Below are 14502 nucleotides of genomic sequence, written 5' to 3'. Positions count from 1 at the left end.
CTGCGTAGCAGCAGCTTGGGGTGGTTCTTGCTCTCCAGGTTGCGGTCGATGAGGTCGGAAAGAAGGTGCTTGAGGACATCCGTCGCATACTCCAGGCGTCCCTGTAAGGCCGTCATGATGAGCGACGCCACGTTGCCGCGGTCCCTCATTGAGAAGGAGCGCTGCATCTCCAGAGTTCGTATGAAGGTGAGTAGGAAGACTTTGTTGTTGATGAGTTGACCAAAGAGCTTCAGGGCCTTCTCCACATTCTGCTGGCCATTTCCTGACACCTAAAGAGAATGACAGAGGAGTGTAATGTCCGATATGGCGCCACATTTAACCAGAATTATACAAAATACCGGTAGCCACTATTATTGGGAATGATGGAACTGATACTTTGTTTTCAGCCCTTCTCCTTCAAACCTAACCTTGAGTTTCTTTTGTCCCGAGGCACCAAACCGACTCCAGTTTCATTCCATGCTGGCAGACAGCCCCCTCATGGTGCTCATGGTGAGTAACTGAGAAGTTCTTAATCAATTATTGACCAGCGCCAATGAAAGAGTACGGCGCCCTTCTCCAGCAGCCAAATGTCAAAGAACTTGCACATGTAAGATGATCTCAGTGATGAAATTTAGCCCACACTCTTGTGGGTTGTTTGGAAAAGAAAACTCTTGCATAAGAACACACTGAAAGTACGTTTAACTAACTTCAGCAAAAATGTTTTCACAGAACCTTTGTTTGTTATGACGGGAAGACTCTTCTATGTTATGCTCTGCTTCTAAGGAGTCAAATTTCAGATTGGGAGGGGGCAGAGAGGATAAGCAGCATGATGCTACCCTTTATTCTTCTCTTGAAAGTGACATGTGTGGAGTGAAAAAGACACTTGCCCCGCCCTCAGTTCATTTTGTGTCCTGGTTGTTACCTCCAGCTCTCTGAGGACAGGATGATCCTCAATACCGGGAAAGAGCACCCTCATGGCGTAGGTCCTGTAGTCCAAATGCGGAATGCCAGCTCTGTCCAGATCACTGGTGAGCTCATTGATGTCAGTCTGCAGCTCAGCAAATGCTTTTTGTTAAAAAAGTGGAGAAAAAGAAAGGGACGGCAGTTAGGGGGAATGCAAGAAAAAAAGTACGCTCTAATCCCCAAGCACAGAATATGCGAATCACTCTTATCTTCACAGTGTTCACTACCACTATGATGAAGTTAAAGCCCAAGGTAGTCTTCACTTCAGAGAAACTCAATATTTCACATTTGAGCTTTAACGAAAAACACAGTACCACCCCCCTCCTTGACTACACCTCCCATTCTCCCCCAATTTTTTATCGAGGAGACAGTAAATTGGCCCCAGCAGTGTGTGGATCATCTCAGCATGAGGCTGCAGGTGAGTGTCGGCTAATTGGCTCCATCCAGACTTCTGTCTCCAGTTCGCTAGCGCCACCCCACCCCCCTGCCCCCACGTCTCAGCTTTGCCGCCCTTGGGGAGACCCCCTTCATTTTACCCCGTCCGAAAGCTATCACGGGAGCAGCGGCAGTTCTTCATATAGTCATCCCCCTTCCAATTCCCTGCAGCTAGGGTGCCCATCTAAATCCAGGCTGCAGGCAAAACCACTGCAACTTTTAATGATGAAAATATTCATCTTGTGCATTTCCAACACTGTTGAATCTCTCATTAATGTGTCCATTCAAAAGGTTTTGTGACATTTGAGTCCAACATTCAACGAGGAAGATTCCATAAGAAAATCAAGTGGGTCAACCTGGGTCAGAATAAACTACCTCACTCCGATAATAGGATGATTTACTTTTGTGAATGTTTTTTGTGAAATATTAACTTCATGTGTCTTCAAAATTCACAACTTACTAAAGACTATGTAGTAAAGCAGGCGTGTCAAACTCGGTTTTGTCACAACCCGCATTGTAGTCATAATTTGCTTTGGAGGGCCTTTATGACCGTCAATGCAAATGTATGAAAGACTCATATTATAGTATAGAATATAGGCTTCACAGGGCCATATCTGGCCCCTGGGCCTCGAGTTTGACACCTACGCAGTAGTGCTTCAGTAGATGAACATCCCAAAAGGTTTACAATTCCATGTAAATCTGTTGTGTATTGCCGCAGTGATGCAATATGTATTAATGACACTTCTGTGTTGAAATAAAAATAGCATGAACTTGCATTATTATGCTGTCATGTTTATCTTTTGAATTTGATTCATTGTGTTACACCACAAGCGTGATCAAAATGTACTTATCCGAATTGTACTGAGGTGTAGCAAAGTCGATAAAAGTAGGCAAAGCATGGCAAGAATTGAAATATGTATTTTTTTTAACTTTACAAAAATGAAATGTGGCATATGCATTTGTGGATATAGATAAATATTCCAATTATATTGTGTCTTTAATAGAGTTGAGACTGTCTAACAAGACCATGGGTCACAATGGCACGCTGGGTCAGATTCAACGACTGTGTCACTGCATTATTTAAAACACACAGACCAAGTATGGTTTGCTTTCTATAAAACACACACAAACACAGCTACATAAGAACTAGGACAGGCTTCACAAATTCACATTGTGAGCAAAAGTCATGTCTCCAGCCAGCTGTCTAATCCCGTTTGTTCTTTTTCAAAGATTAAATCCTGATAGTTCATGTTATTAAGAAAACGAAGCTTCAAATTTGCTTCACAAACTAGTTGTATTCTTGACTCCTCTAAATGTCATTGTTGTCAACAGTGTTGGTTTAAATAAAAGGGTTTAAGAATTTGAGTGTGAATGTGCTTTCAGCCCAATGTTGAGCAGAGCGTGCCATGTAGAGGAGTCAAAAAATACAACTGGTTCATGAAGCTTCACTTTTCCATCACTAGATTTTATTTCCAGCATGGTCTGTGTGAATGCAGCAGGTAAGGGGGCTGTAAGTTCCGCATCTGGTACATAAACAATGAAGGAAAACTTTCTTCTTGACATGTGGCTCTTGCATATCAGCAACATTATGTGAACTGAACTGTACTGTTCGTTCATAAACCCAAATGGTGGACTCCACCCCAGGTCTACTAACCTTCTTTACACTCCAGGGCGACTCGCGACTCCAGGTTGTCCATTTGCATCTGTAGGCGTTTGAGCGTGAGGTCGTTTTCACGCGACTTTCGCTTGTAGGCAATCAGGACAAGGATGACAATGATGAGGAGGAGGCCCCCTCCGGCAGCGATGCTGACGATGGCCGGAAGGGTCAGCAGACTGTCGGACATGATGTGCACGGCGCCAGGTGAGACGTGGAGGCCGCCGACTTGAACCTGTGAAAGAACGCCTGTCATTTTCATCTTTCGTCAAAACTGCAATACCGAGACGCTGAAGATGGTGATGTAAGGAGATCTAAGAAGTTACCTACTGACCTTAACTGGCCATGCGTCAATCCGTTCATCCATCAATTGGACTACTTTAGTGCATGTATTCTCAAACCAATCTAATGTCAAATCAATCAAATGAATATTTTTTTTAATCTTCATTTATCATCTGAGTGACTAGGAGAGTTTATGGCTCACGTTGACTTGTGGCCTTGGGATAAATTTGAACACTTGCCAAACATGGTTCTTTGAAAAATATCCCTAAAGATCAGCGCAGGACACTAACGGTGAAAATGAACACAAAGTCTGCACTCGGGCTCTGAAATGCTGTGTGTGGTACAAACACACACGGCTGCATACACAATGAAGGCAAGCACTCAAATGCTAGCAAGCAATTACAAATTCTTGCAGTGGATTACAGAACCTTTTGGCGGCTAAGAACGTACTCAGATTCACTCTCCCTTTAACCCTTTTCCCTCGGCTGAATGAGCAATGATGAGTGCATGAATAATGGAGTTTGAAATTATAATGAAGATAAAATCCCCTATGTAGGGACAGATGGAAAAAAAAGACAGTTGGATGCTAAGTAGCTGTGGCTCCGCACTGACCATGACTTTGTATTGTCCAGTGAAGTTGGGCGGCTCACACAGCAGCTGGCTCTCGGACACGGTCACGGAGCAGGGGGTCTCTCCAATCAGCACTGTGTAGTTAAGCTTCACCCCTCCAGAGGCTGGAGGAAGCAGGTTTCTGCCCTGTGGGGACACGAGGGCTTTGCAATTGAGATGTGTCACATCAAAACACTTTCAAGTAAAATATGATTTCAAAAGCCTGTCAAAAAACGAAACATGTGCCACACACCTTCTGTCAATGAGATGCTTGTGTGAAATTGATATAAAACAGTGACGACAGAAGGGCAAATTTGAACCCATGACAATAATTGGAGTAAATTACTTCATTAGCATTCTCTTTCATACATTCAACTGTCACATGAAATCAACTTGCCCACCACCACAAGCGAAAGCTGAACACGGGGATCTGGATAATGTGCAGACCTTGAGAATGATGGGAGATCCCGGCTTTTGTTCTAGGACCCCGTTGGTGCTGAGAGGTTCAAAATAAGGATTCGGGTAATAGAGGAGGTTGGTGTTGTTGTAAACCAGCAGCGCCTGCACGTTGTTGAAGATGAAGCCAAATTCGTCAGCGTGTTTCACAGTATCCAAGCCTGGATGGTAATCTTCCACCAGGGAAGGAGCTGAGCAGCTCATGCTGGTCGCATTCAACCCTTTACACACCTGTAGAGGACAACAGACGCAAATCTGAAAATAGCATATTATGCACTTCAAATTGGCCATTTCATTTTGCTCCTCTTGAAAATAATTACAGGTGATTTCATTAGGAAATAGTAACATGGAATAAAACGTGATTGCTGTTTTCTTTTTAGCTATTTTCTGGACTTGAATAGGTCCCTGCCATTAAGCAAATATAAACCCAAAAGAAGCACATTATTGCAATGTAATCAGGTAATCTGTCTTTGGAATCGCCGAGGAAAACACAGCGAGACCAGCGTTATTTGGCATATAAAGAATCGACTCTCGATCATTAAATCAATCTCTATTGTTCAGTAAGCCTCCATGAGATGAAAAATAAAAATAGCCGCTGGTACTCAAGTGAAAAATATCAGGCACAAAGCATGGAGGAGCTCCTTCTCTGCCAGAGACTGAGGCTGAGCTATGGCTCTTTTATTACTTCTCTCCAGTTTGCCCAGATGAGAGAGCTGTCTCCCATCTATCCTCGCTGGCTCAGCTCTGGAAAGGGGGAGGATGGGGAGAGAGGGGAGGGAGTCAGGGTTTGGGAGGCGAGGATTGATTGCCGAGCAGCGACTCCGCTCACAGAGGTTTTTTTTATCTGCTTTCATTCCCGAGCTGCTCCCCCTCTCTGGGGAAGAAACTTAATTAGAGGCAAATATCACCAAAGCTCCTGAATGCAAGCAAATACCACTCCTCCTACCTGTTGTGTGTGTGTGTGTGTGTGTGTGTGTGTGTGTGTGTGTGTGTGTGTGTGTGTGTGTGTGTGTGTGTGTGTGTGTGTGTGTGTGTGTGTGTGTGTGTGTGTGTGTGTGTGTGGTGACACAGCCAATCAGGGAGATAGATGCAGAGTTGTGTGCGGTCAACATCGTACAAGTTGTGTCCTCGAGAGCAGGTGTTGTGTTTGCGTGTAGACTAGCAGGGAAGCCAACTGAGACATGGACTTCAATTCTACATCATAATGTCTGAGCCATTTTATGACTGCATTATTGTTCTCGTCTCCTGAAGGTACACAGAAAGATCTCAACTTGCCATTTTTCAACCCTATCGTCCTTGAAATTGTGATTGCAAAGCACAAACGGTGACAAAACACAAAAAGGACCATAACGCTGGTTAATACTTTGCATAGCATCTTCAGATTCCTTGCTATATTACGGCACCAAGGGGCCATGACTATTTCATGGAGGACATCAGAACAATCAAACTGGATCCTTAGTGCTATCTTCCAACAATGCCGTGACATTGCTTTTGTGAGTGTAAGCTCAACTTTCCTTGTAGATATGTATTATGTAGGAAAACCCTTTCCAAAGGTTCTGTCGTTCTGCAGTAGCGAGCCTTTGACAAGCAAGTGGCAGTTTAAAAGTCCGCAGCCGATATGACCGTCTGTAACATTAAACTGTCAGAAATGACGACAGTCCCTATTTTACCCTCCTTTCTCTTATCGTGTCACATGTTGAACCCTGTTAGGACCAAAAACAGCTGCAATCATTTTTTTTTTTCTTGGTTATGGAAGGTGGAATCCAAAGTGACAAGCAAGTATAACGTGATGGGTGAATGAACCATTGAAAGATTTGATAAGCAAATGTGGTTTGGCTGCAGGCCGGGACTATCAATCATCATACCGACAAAACGCTGCAGGCCTTGGAATATTAGCATTGGATGTTCTTTTCAGTCCTTGCAACAAAACACGGCACTGCATAACTTCCAGATGCCAACAATGTAGTTTGTCAAAAGGGCTCGGCTCTGTATCTACAGCTCCATCTGCGTCTTGCCAAATACTGACTGCACAACACATTCCTTAAGGCCATTCAGAGAGGGAAGCTTCACATGTTGATAACGTGGAATGAGGTCAACTGTTCAAGAAAATAATTGGACTTGTGGCCTCATTGGTCTACACTCGAAAAGTGAAGCAGCCAGCAACATTCTCGAATGCCTTTGGCTGAATATATCATAAAGCTAGTACTGCCAAGCAAACTACCAAAATGGACTCTGGCCAGGGTAAGAGTGAGAAAGCACTGGGAGATAGGATACGGCCTCGAAGAGATGTGTGTGGGATGGAGGTTAGGGGTCATCCGGAGGCTAGCATTCAAGAGATGGCTGGCCCTGTGCTGTGCTACTCCTACACTGTTTTCCTGCCAAGCCAAACTGACATCGAATCCAAACTTTGTATCCACACGAGCTTGTGTGTGGTACACAAGCCAACGTGTTCATCAAGCTAGAGGTTAGCGAGTCAACTTGTCAGCATGATTTCAAACGAGTCAACGTTAAAAATTGGAGCCATCTCAACACTGAGTCCGAGTGCATGAATGAACATAAACTGCAATTCCGCTGTACAAATAAACTTGACTTGACTTGAATACTCCTGATATTTAAAATGATTTCTTTTCCGACTCTGGTGATGAATGAAATATATTTTGTTTAGTCTCTCTCTGCGAAGACATCCCCGGACTGCTGATTTAAACGCGAGCTGAAGCACAACGCAAAACTCCATGCTGATGAATGAAATTCTTAAAGTGGACATGTTAAATAAAGCACATCTTGGCGGTTCCAAGCATCATTCTTTCCGATGATACAATAAACTAGAACATAAATGCCCCATCAGTACACGTAAGTAGTGCTGCAGTCTGACACTCGAGAGGCCGCCGTGATTGAATGAACCAATCATTGATAGCGCGGAGATGTATGGCAGAGCATTCATCGCACAACAGAACATCAATAAGAACATATCATGTGCAAGTATTGAGTATCCATTATGGATGATGGCCAATGCTTTCATTTGAGGAGTACTGATAGGATTCAATAACAACCTCTGCTGAAACCTTTGATCAGCTCAGAAACCTTAATGTGGCAAATGTAATCTTTGAAGATGAACAATTTTAACTTGAATCTAAATTCTGACGAATGATACAAAGCTCTGGCCAAGCCATTTTTTTTTCCTCTTTGTGCTTGAATGAAGGTGACACCAGGGAGAGGGAAGCAAGGAGGTCATTTAGCCAACAGGTTATCATTTGACAGACAGATACTGGTGGATTACTCACGGGAGACGGCGGCCGGCCTCCATCAACAACGGGAGGGGTATGAAATATGTCTAGCGGTTAGCTTACCATTTAATAGAAATTCATTCTCCTTGTGTGCGATCAAGACAGTGCGGCTTGCAGCTTTTTGCGAGGCGGAAGAGATGAACAAATCTCTTTCAAGGCCGGGCAATGCCGACACCAAGACCAGTCAATCGCATTTTAACAGGCCATGCAGGAAGTGTTTATGCGTCATTGCGAATATAAAACAGCCCGCTTGTAATGTACACAGCCTTCATATCTCACAAAGGTCTTTAAAGGAAACTGTGTCCTCATGCGGGTAAACATTGCTGGAATAAAGATTCAAGGCAGAGTTGTGCTTTAAACAAGCAACACACTTGAGGCTAATTTTAGACCGCAGTCAGCAGTTCCAAGCAGGACTACAGATGAGGGAAGTTTTTTTCATCTGAGATGCTGTAAAATGAAGCCTTTAGTGGTCTGCATTTTTCAATAATTGTTCGACTAACTATCTACTAGACAATATTTGTACCACTACATACATATTAAAGGTGCATTTTCACCATCTGTTGAATCAATTCTCAATGCAACTCACAATTTTGGGGAAACTTTCCATCCAATCAATCTACCCAATCTATCCATCTACCTATCTCTTTACCTACCTACCTATCTGGCTACCTACTTACCACTCTACATGATATTATTCTTCATTTTAACACAGCCATTTTCTTTGTCTAGAGAGCACTAGGAACAAATCCCAGCCTCTTAATTAAAAAAAAACGCCATCAAGACGGAGGCTCAAATGTAATTTGTAACGATTTCCCAATGCTGGGATTTTGATTATATGGGGTATCTTTATGCTGACCAGCGACATCCTGCAGTGCTTAATCTTCCATCGAAAGCCATTAGAGGTCCCCTTGACCCTAATCATGCACAATGACACTTACATTGACTGACTCTTTGCCGGCATACTTGATCCGAATCCTAGGCTCTTGGACCACATCCAGGTTGGTGCCGGTCACCATCAAAGGGGTGTGGCCACTGAGGAAAACCAAAAGTGGAGATGTACACAAGAGATTGTGTCATTGAAATAGTTCATTATTGGTCATCTGAGGTCAAGATATTCTCAAGGCTAGTTTGTGGGTTTTATTGCATTTCTCCAATGTTGAATGTTGGAATAATAACTGAATGTTGCTGATGGTGTACAATTGGGAATTCTCTCGCTTTTAGTGTGAATGGTCAGTCAGCATAACAGTCAGCTCTTTGGGGATTTTTATTTTAGTTGTGTACAATATATATATACATTAGGTGAAATAAATATAAAGTTGTTTATTTTATTTATAAATATTTTTTGCAGGAATGAAAAACAAAGTTTGATATGGATCTGAACCAGATTTAACATGAAAACTGACATTATTGGGACAATCTTATATCTGGCAGATCAAATTAGGTCAAGTTGAAGTTTGTTGAAAGTGTTAATGTGGAACCTGATTGTACCTCACTTGTTCACTTGGCAGAAGTCAGTATTTTTACAAGATTTTATTAAAATAAAACTTCTCCTGTGAAATAGCTTGCATGAGTTTTTGCAAGATTTTCTACTAAATTGAGTTACGAACAATCTGATTCATCTCTTTTTAATTAGTAGTGCATCTCAGGATTGCATTCAATGAGAGACTGTCCGTGGACTGTCTGCTGCGGCAGCTCCATCACATCCAAACTAATTGAAAGAGAAGTAATTGAAAGTGCAGTATTGACTTACGCCTGCTTGTTTGGCGGCGAAGCTTCACACGATAGCGTTGATGAGAATGTGACTGAATATATTGCCGTTTTATGTAGCACAACCTACAGATCAGGGGTGGTTTTGTTTGTTTTTTGTTTTTACCTGGCAATGCTCCAGTCAGGTTCAATGCGCACCACAGTAGGATCCTCGATATACTCAAAGGTGAGACTATCCCTGATTTGGGAGCGGTCCACGCTCACGCTGATCCGGACCAGGCTGATCCCAGACAAAGACGGTGCGGAGCAGCAAACAATCTCCGTCATAGTTCGACTGCAAGTATAAAGAACAAAAATGATTGACATTAATGCAATGTATATAAAGCATTGGTAGATGGACCAAATGGTACTGCTCCCTCTGCAATGAACATCTCAGCTTGCTGGTGGCCATATTGTGACATGGGTAGAGTTGAGTGATGCCAAGAAGGAACCTACAGATGATGCTACACTCAGGCAATTCGAATGCACTATTTGAACATTTACGAAACATTTGTCGACTAACCTCCAGTCACCTGGCTAACGCTTAGCGATAAATCCGAGACCAGCAAATCTGACGCCTCTGGGAAGGTAAAATAAAACGACACGTATCGAATCGACTATTCCTTTAAAAGGTTGATGAAAATTAGACAAGGCAACAATCACATCTTATGGTCAGCCATTTACTGGAGTGTGGTGGAGGACAAAGATTTCAGAGCCTTTGTTCAAACGCTTGACCCCACATAGTGCAGCATGTTCTGACTACCTGACAGGCGTAAACCTCACGGTAGAAAGGAAGTAGTACCAAGATGTCAAAAAGAAAGCCAGAACGGACCGTGTCAGTGAACTGACTGTTGATGTATACTTCCATGAACATGAATGTCTTGGGGTCACAACCATATAGACAACAAAATGGAGCTCGCAAGTGTCTCGCTTGGTGTGATCCAGCCCCACACAGCAGAAACTCAAAGTGGAAAATCTAAAAGACACATTGGACTTAAAGCATCCCCAATGGGGATGAAAAAGGCATCGTCTGGTAACCACTTTAAATAAGTCAGTCTTGTGGATCGTTCCAGATGTCAGCCTGAGTTTGGGACATGAGTGAGGGGAATTCAGGGTGTTGCAGAAGGGTTTGTTTGGTGTCATGCTGAGCTCAAACATCAAGACACAACTTTTTCCATTTTGAGATTTGTGGGATTTGTCTTTTTCCCATGATTTTGAATATGGCATTGCTTCTCACCTGAAGAACTCGCATGTCTGATTTCCAAACTGAACGCTGACATTGCTGCCAGCACCGAGGTTTTCTCCGATGATTGTGACTTTGGTACCGCCAGATTCTGGACCTCTGCTGGGTGACAAACCGGTGATTGTGGGTGTCTACAAAATACAAAATATTGAGATTGGTTGACCAGTTGGGAAAATGGGTCAATGATGGCTGGCTGGCTGGCTGACTGTATTTTATAGCAGTAAAGTGTACCACAAAGGAGTAGAATTGATTAGATCGAGCTCTGAGTTCAGGTCTGCACTCTCCGACACATAGCTGGACTGGACCGGGTTGACTGTCTGCCGGGGCGGCATCCATTTCGCACACAATTCTGTAAATAAAAAAACACAGTATAGCAAATATTCATATAAATAAATAAAGGAGATAATTCAAGTAAAAATTCAACAATATGATCAAATGAAAGTTGATCTAAGTTATCTCCACCAACCATCCACTAAATAATGGCCACTATGGACATTATACTCAATGAGGTATACCCTTGACTATGTTACGTAGTTTTAGTGGTAAATGATCATACTGCATCTTTCTGACACTCTTCATAATATTTCTCTTAAACTATTAATTAAGGCATACAATAGATTTTAAACGGCTTTCGTTATTCTGCAGTTCAGTTGTAGGCCACCACAAACTCTGCTGAACTGATACTGAACATAGTCCTAAATTAATATTTCTCTGACTATTCTCTGTCAGTCAAAAATAATTAGGTTCTCATTAAGCTTATAAAAATGAGGAAGTATCTTATGATAAAATAATTTGTTGGCATACAAATGTGTCGAACAGTGTACACATCTGATGGCTCCGAGATGACAAGCCTGGCAATTATTTTTTTCTAAAAAGGGTAGTTTTGCCTTTTTGAAGGTCAAAAAGTGGAATGGAAGTGTTTCCTTGATGACATTCTTGACAGCAGCAGTGAAACAGACACATGGTATTGATATTGAGTTCATCACAGGAAGTCTGACAACGAAAAACAACAAAAAATTAAGTAAAGGACATGATATTGAAGTTCACATCTTCATAAAATGTTATTTTATTTTAGGTTTTCATTTTCCTTTCAGTGGAGAGCAGTGTCCATGAATTAGTGTGCTATCAACTAGAAAGTTGTTTTCTTCAAACCAAGCAGGACATTTGTGGTGGTTTTGCAACTATGTGCATTTCATGTTTATTTCATGTATTTTAGTCATATATCCGCCCATACAAATTCAGATGAACTCGAATATAGGGTCCCTAATGTGAACAGAGTCTATTCTGTTTCTTGGGGAAGAAGTAGGTCAAGTTAACTATTGGGGTTAAAGGCCCGTGGAGACCCTTGACCGTGATAGCCTGCATGCATGTACATGTTCTCCTATTCTTCAACTTGATGTTGAGCAGTGATGAAAGCTTAACTCTGTGTTTCTATGTAGTTGTGGGAAATGTAATTAGATTGGGGTGTTGTAATTGAATCTAATGAAGGTTGGGTTACATGATTTATTACTCCCGCTATAGAGAAAGATATGTGCGTCTTTGAAGTACAGCCTTATTTATTTATTGTAGGTTGGGAAAATGAAGCTTCAAATTTGCTTCATGAAGTAGTTGTATTATTATTTTTTTTTAACTCATCTTGGTGGCACTCTGTGAAAACACACTGACTTTCCATTTTTTAAACACCTTGATTCAAACCAACAGTGCCATTTAAAGGAGACAAAAACAATAATGGGTTCATGAAACAAATTGAAGCTTCATTTCATGGAGTGTTACTGAACTGCACATAGGGCACCAGGGATGCCAGAGTCAAAGGGTTTTGGGACAGTACAAATCAAGCTATGTAAAGTATGCGTGTCAGGTCAATTTCAAAAAGTCCACAAGTGTTTATCCGCTGAACATATAAACATTTAAGAATGTTATGAACAAAATGAGATACCAATGTTCCAGTGTAACCTAAAGGACTTACTGTTCAGCAATAATGTAGCCATCCTGCACAGGAGCACACCTTACTCCCGCCACCTCCACGTTGTCCACCACGTCTGAGAAGGCCAGACCCAGGTTGGTACCATGGATGGTCACCCGCGTGCCTCCTTCGGGGGGACCGGCTACTGGGGTTACCTTTACAGGGCAGAAGGCAGACACAATTAGGGTCGACAAATCATGATGATCATTTCAGTTCATCGTTGTGAGACGTCAAGGCCAGCTTGACCACAAGTACACAACCGAAGTTCCTAAAATGTCTTCCATGAAGCTGTATTGTCTGTCTTTATTCTGAAGTGTTTCTCTGATCTGCACTACTTTCAGTTTGTGTATCTTAGATTTGTTTCAGTCCAATAAGATTTCAGGCTGTGTGTACTCTCATTTCAATCCAATCTGCCCAGGGCTTTCAGAATCAGTCGTGCTAGCAGATGTAACATAAAATGCAGTGGCTATAAAAAGTTTCCACACCCTTGTTCAAATGAGAGGTTTTTGGGATGTAAGAAAATGAGACCAAGGTAAATCATGTTGAAACTTCCTCCGCCATTAATGTGAGCTATAAATGGTACGACTGAACTTTTTAAAACAAATCTTTTCGAGACAATAATAACCATGATAATGGGAAGAGTGCAAGCAATCTCATGACTGGGGATGTGACTAAAATTAAGAAAGCAAAACGGCCCAGAATCATGATGCTGACACTACCATGCTTCACTGGCGATAAGACCGAGTTGTCCGGCAGTAGAGTGGAGATGCTCGAGAAACAAAACAATCAATACGCAACTACCTGCCATGCAAGCTAAGTACCAACAAGAAAACCAACATTTTGTTGTAGAGTGTCACTGAGCGCCATTTGAGAACCCTCCCACCTGGACTCACTGGGGGATTGCAATGTCCCTGTGGGACACCGGCATTGTAATCTAGATCCCGTGGACATTAATTGCTCTGGAAGTAAAGTAAGTGTGTCACTGCGCAGCCTAAGGGGTCTGAGTACATCTAAATCTTTCAGTTCTGTTTAGGCATGTTGGCATAATGGCTAAATATATCCATGTCAAGAAATGACTGCTATTTGAGTCGGCTTAGAAGATAGTTGCATAAGTAAAAGGGGGAAGGGAAAAAAAAATCCTAGTCACAGAAGAGAGTAAAAAGTAGACAGTGGTGGTGGAAGTTGAGTAGTATTAGGCCTGCCTGTCATAATGCATTAGTTTTAGCGTAAACAATTTCATCTATCTAATCTGACGTTTGCATCAAGGAGGTTATGATTTTTGAAATTGCCAAATCTTGAAGCAATGGTAGCCTAATCGGATGCACCACTTGAATGGATTGCGGCTGAGCTAGTTTGCAGCCTAAATTGTTTGCTGTATGAACCAGGTGATCGTTTTTGGACATAAAAATACTGTTCATCTTAGGTTATTATCTCTTCAGGATTTATTAAACCGTATACAATTTAACATGAAGGTTAATGTGCAATTGCTGAGACAGTTGTTAGACAAAGATGTAATTGTAGAAAACAGTTTTGTAGAACCTCTCTAATCAGTCCCAGGTGACAATACAAACAAAACAACATGAGTGGGAAAGAACAGAACCTTTATCGAGGCCAACTAAGGAGAACAAATATAAAAAACCCACCACTGCAAAGATACTTTGTACAGTGCAACAAATGATATTTAGAGTTATTGCAATTACCAGTTTTGACATTGTTTGTCTTTGCAGACTCACAGACCATCCCTTCATTTGACCTTTTCACATACTACCCTTAGCCTTCAAATCATATCTAGTACGGCCACATCACGCTCTCTGTGTAATCCATTTATGGAGCAGAACGGTTGCCTGGCCGTATCGTCACACCGTCTGTATAGGGTAATTCCCTGCAA

General features: G+C 42.1%; 1 protein-coding gene across 1 annotated transcript in view; it reads right to left on the bottom strand.

Moving 5' to 3' along the window:
• Window positions 1-14502, bottom strand: part of plxna2 (plexin A2) — a 126619-nt gene that overhangs the window by 18723 nt on the left and 93394 nt on the right. Inside the window, exons 13-22 of the mRNA XM_085929080.1 lie at window positions 12618-12769; window positions 10883-11000; window positions 10646-10782; window positions 9536-9703; window positions 8601-8694; window positions 4370-4609; window positions 3926-4069; window positions 3032-3266; window positions 902-1044; window positions 1-269 (exon numbers count right to left, since the gene is read on the bottom strand). Coding sequence (XP_085785206.1) covers window positions 1-269; window positions 902-1044; window positions 3032-3266; window positions 3926-4069; window positions 4370-4609; window positions 8601-8694; window positions 9536-9703; window positions 10646-10782; window positions 10883-11000; window positions 12618-12769 — 1700 coding nt within the window. The remainder of the gene's footprint in view (window positions 270-901; window positions 1045-3031; window positions 3267-3925; window positions 4070-4369; window positions 4610-8600; window positions 8695-9535; window positions 9704-10645; window positions 10783-10882; window positions 11001-12617; window positions 12770-14502) is intronic.

The sequence above is a fragment of the Syngnathus leptorhynchus genome, chromosome 1 (genome assembly GCF_054491065.1).
Source record: "Syngnathus leptorhynchus isolate UIUO chromosome 1, UIUO_Slep, whole genome shotgun sequence".
Taxonomy (NCBI): domain Eukaryota; kingdom Metazoa; phylum Chordata; class Actinopteri; order Syngnathiformes; family Syngnathidae; genus Syngnathus; species Syngnathus leptorhynchus.
Note: the sequence above shows the minus strand (reverse complement) of the source record. Positions and strands in the feature narration are given on the sequence as shown.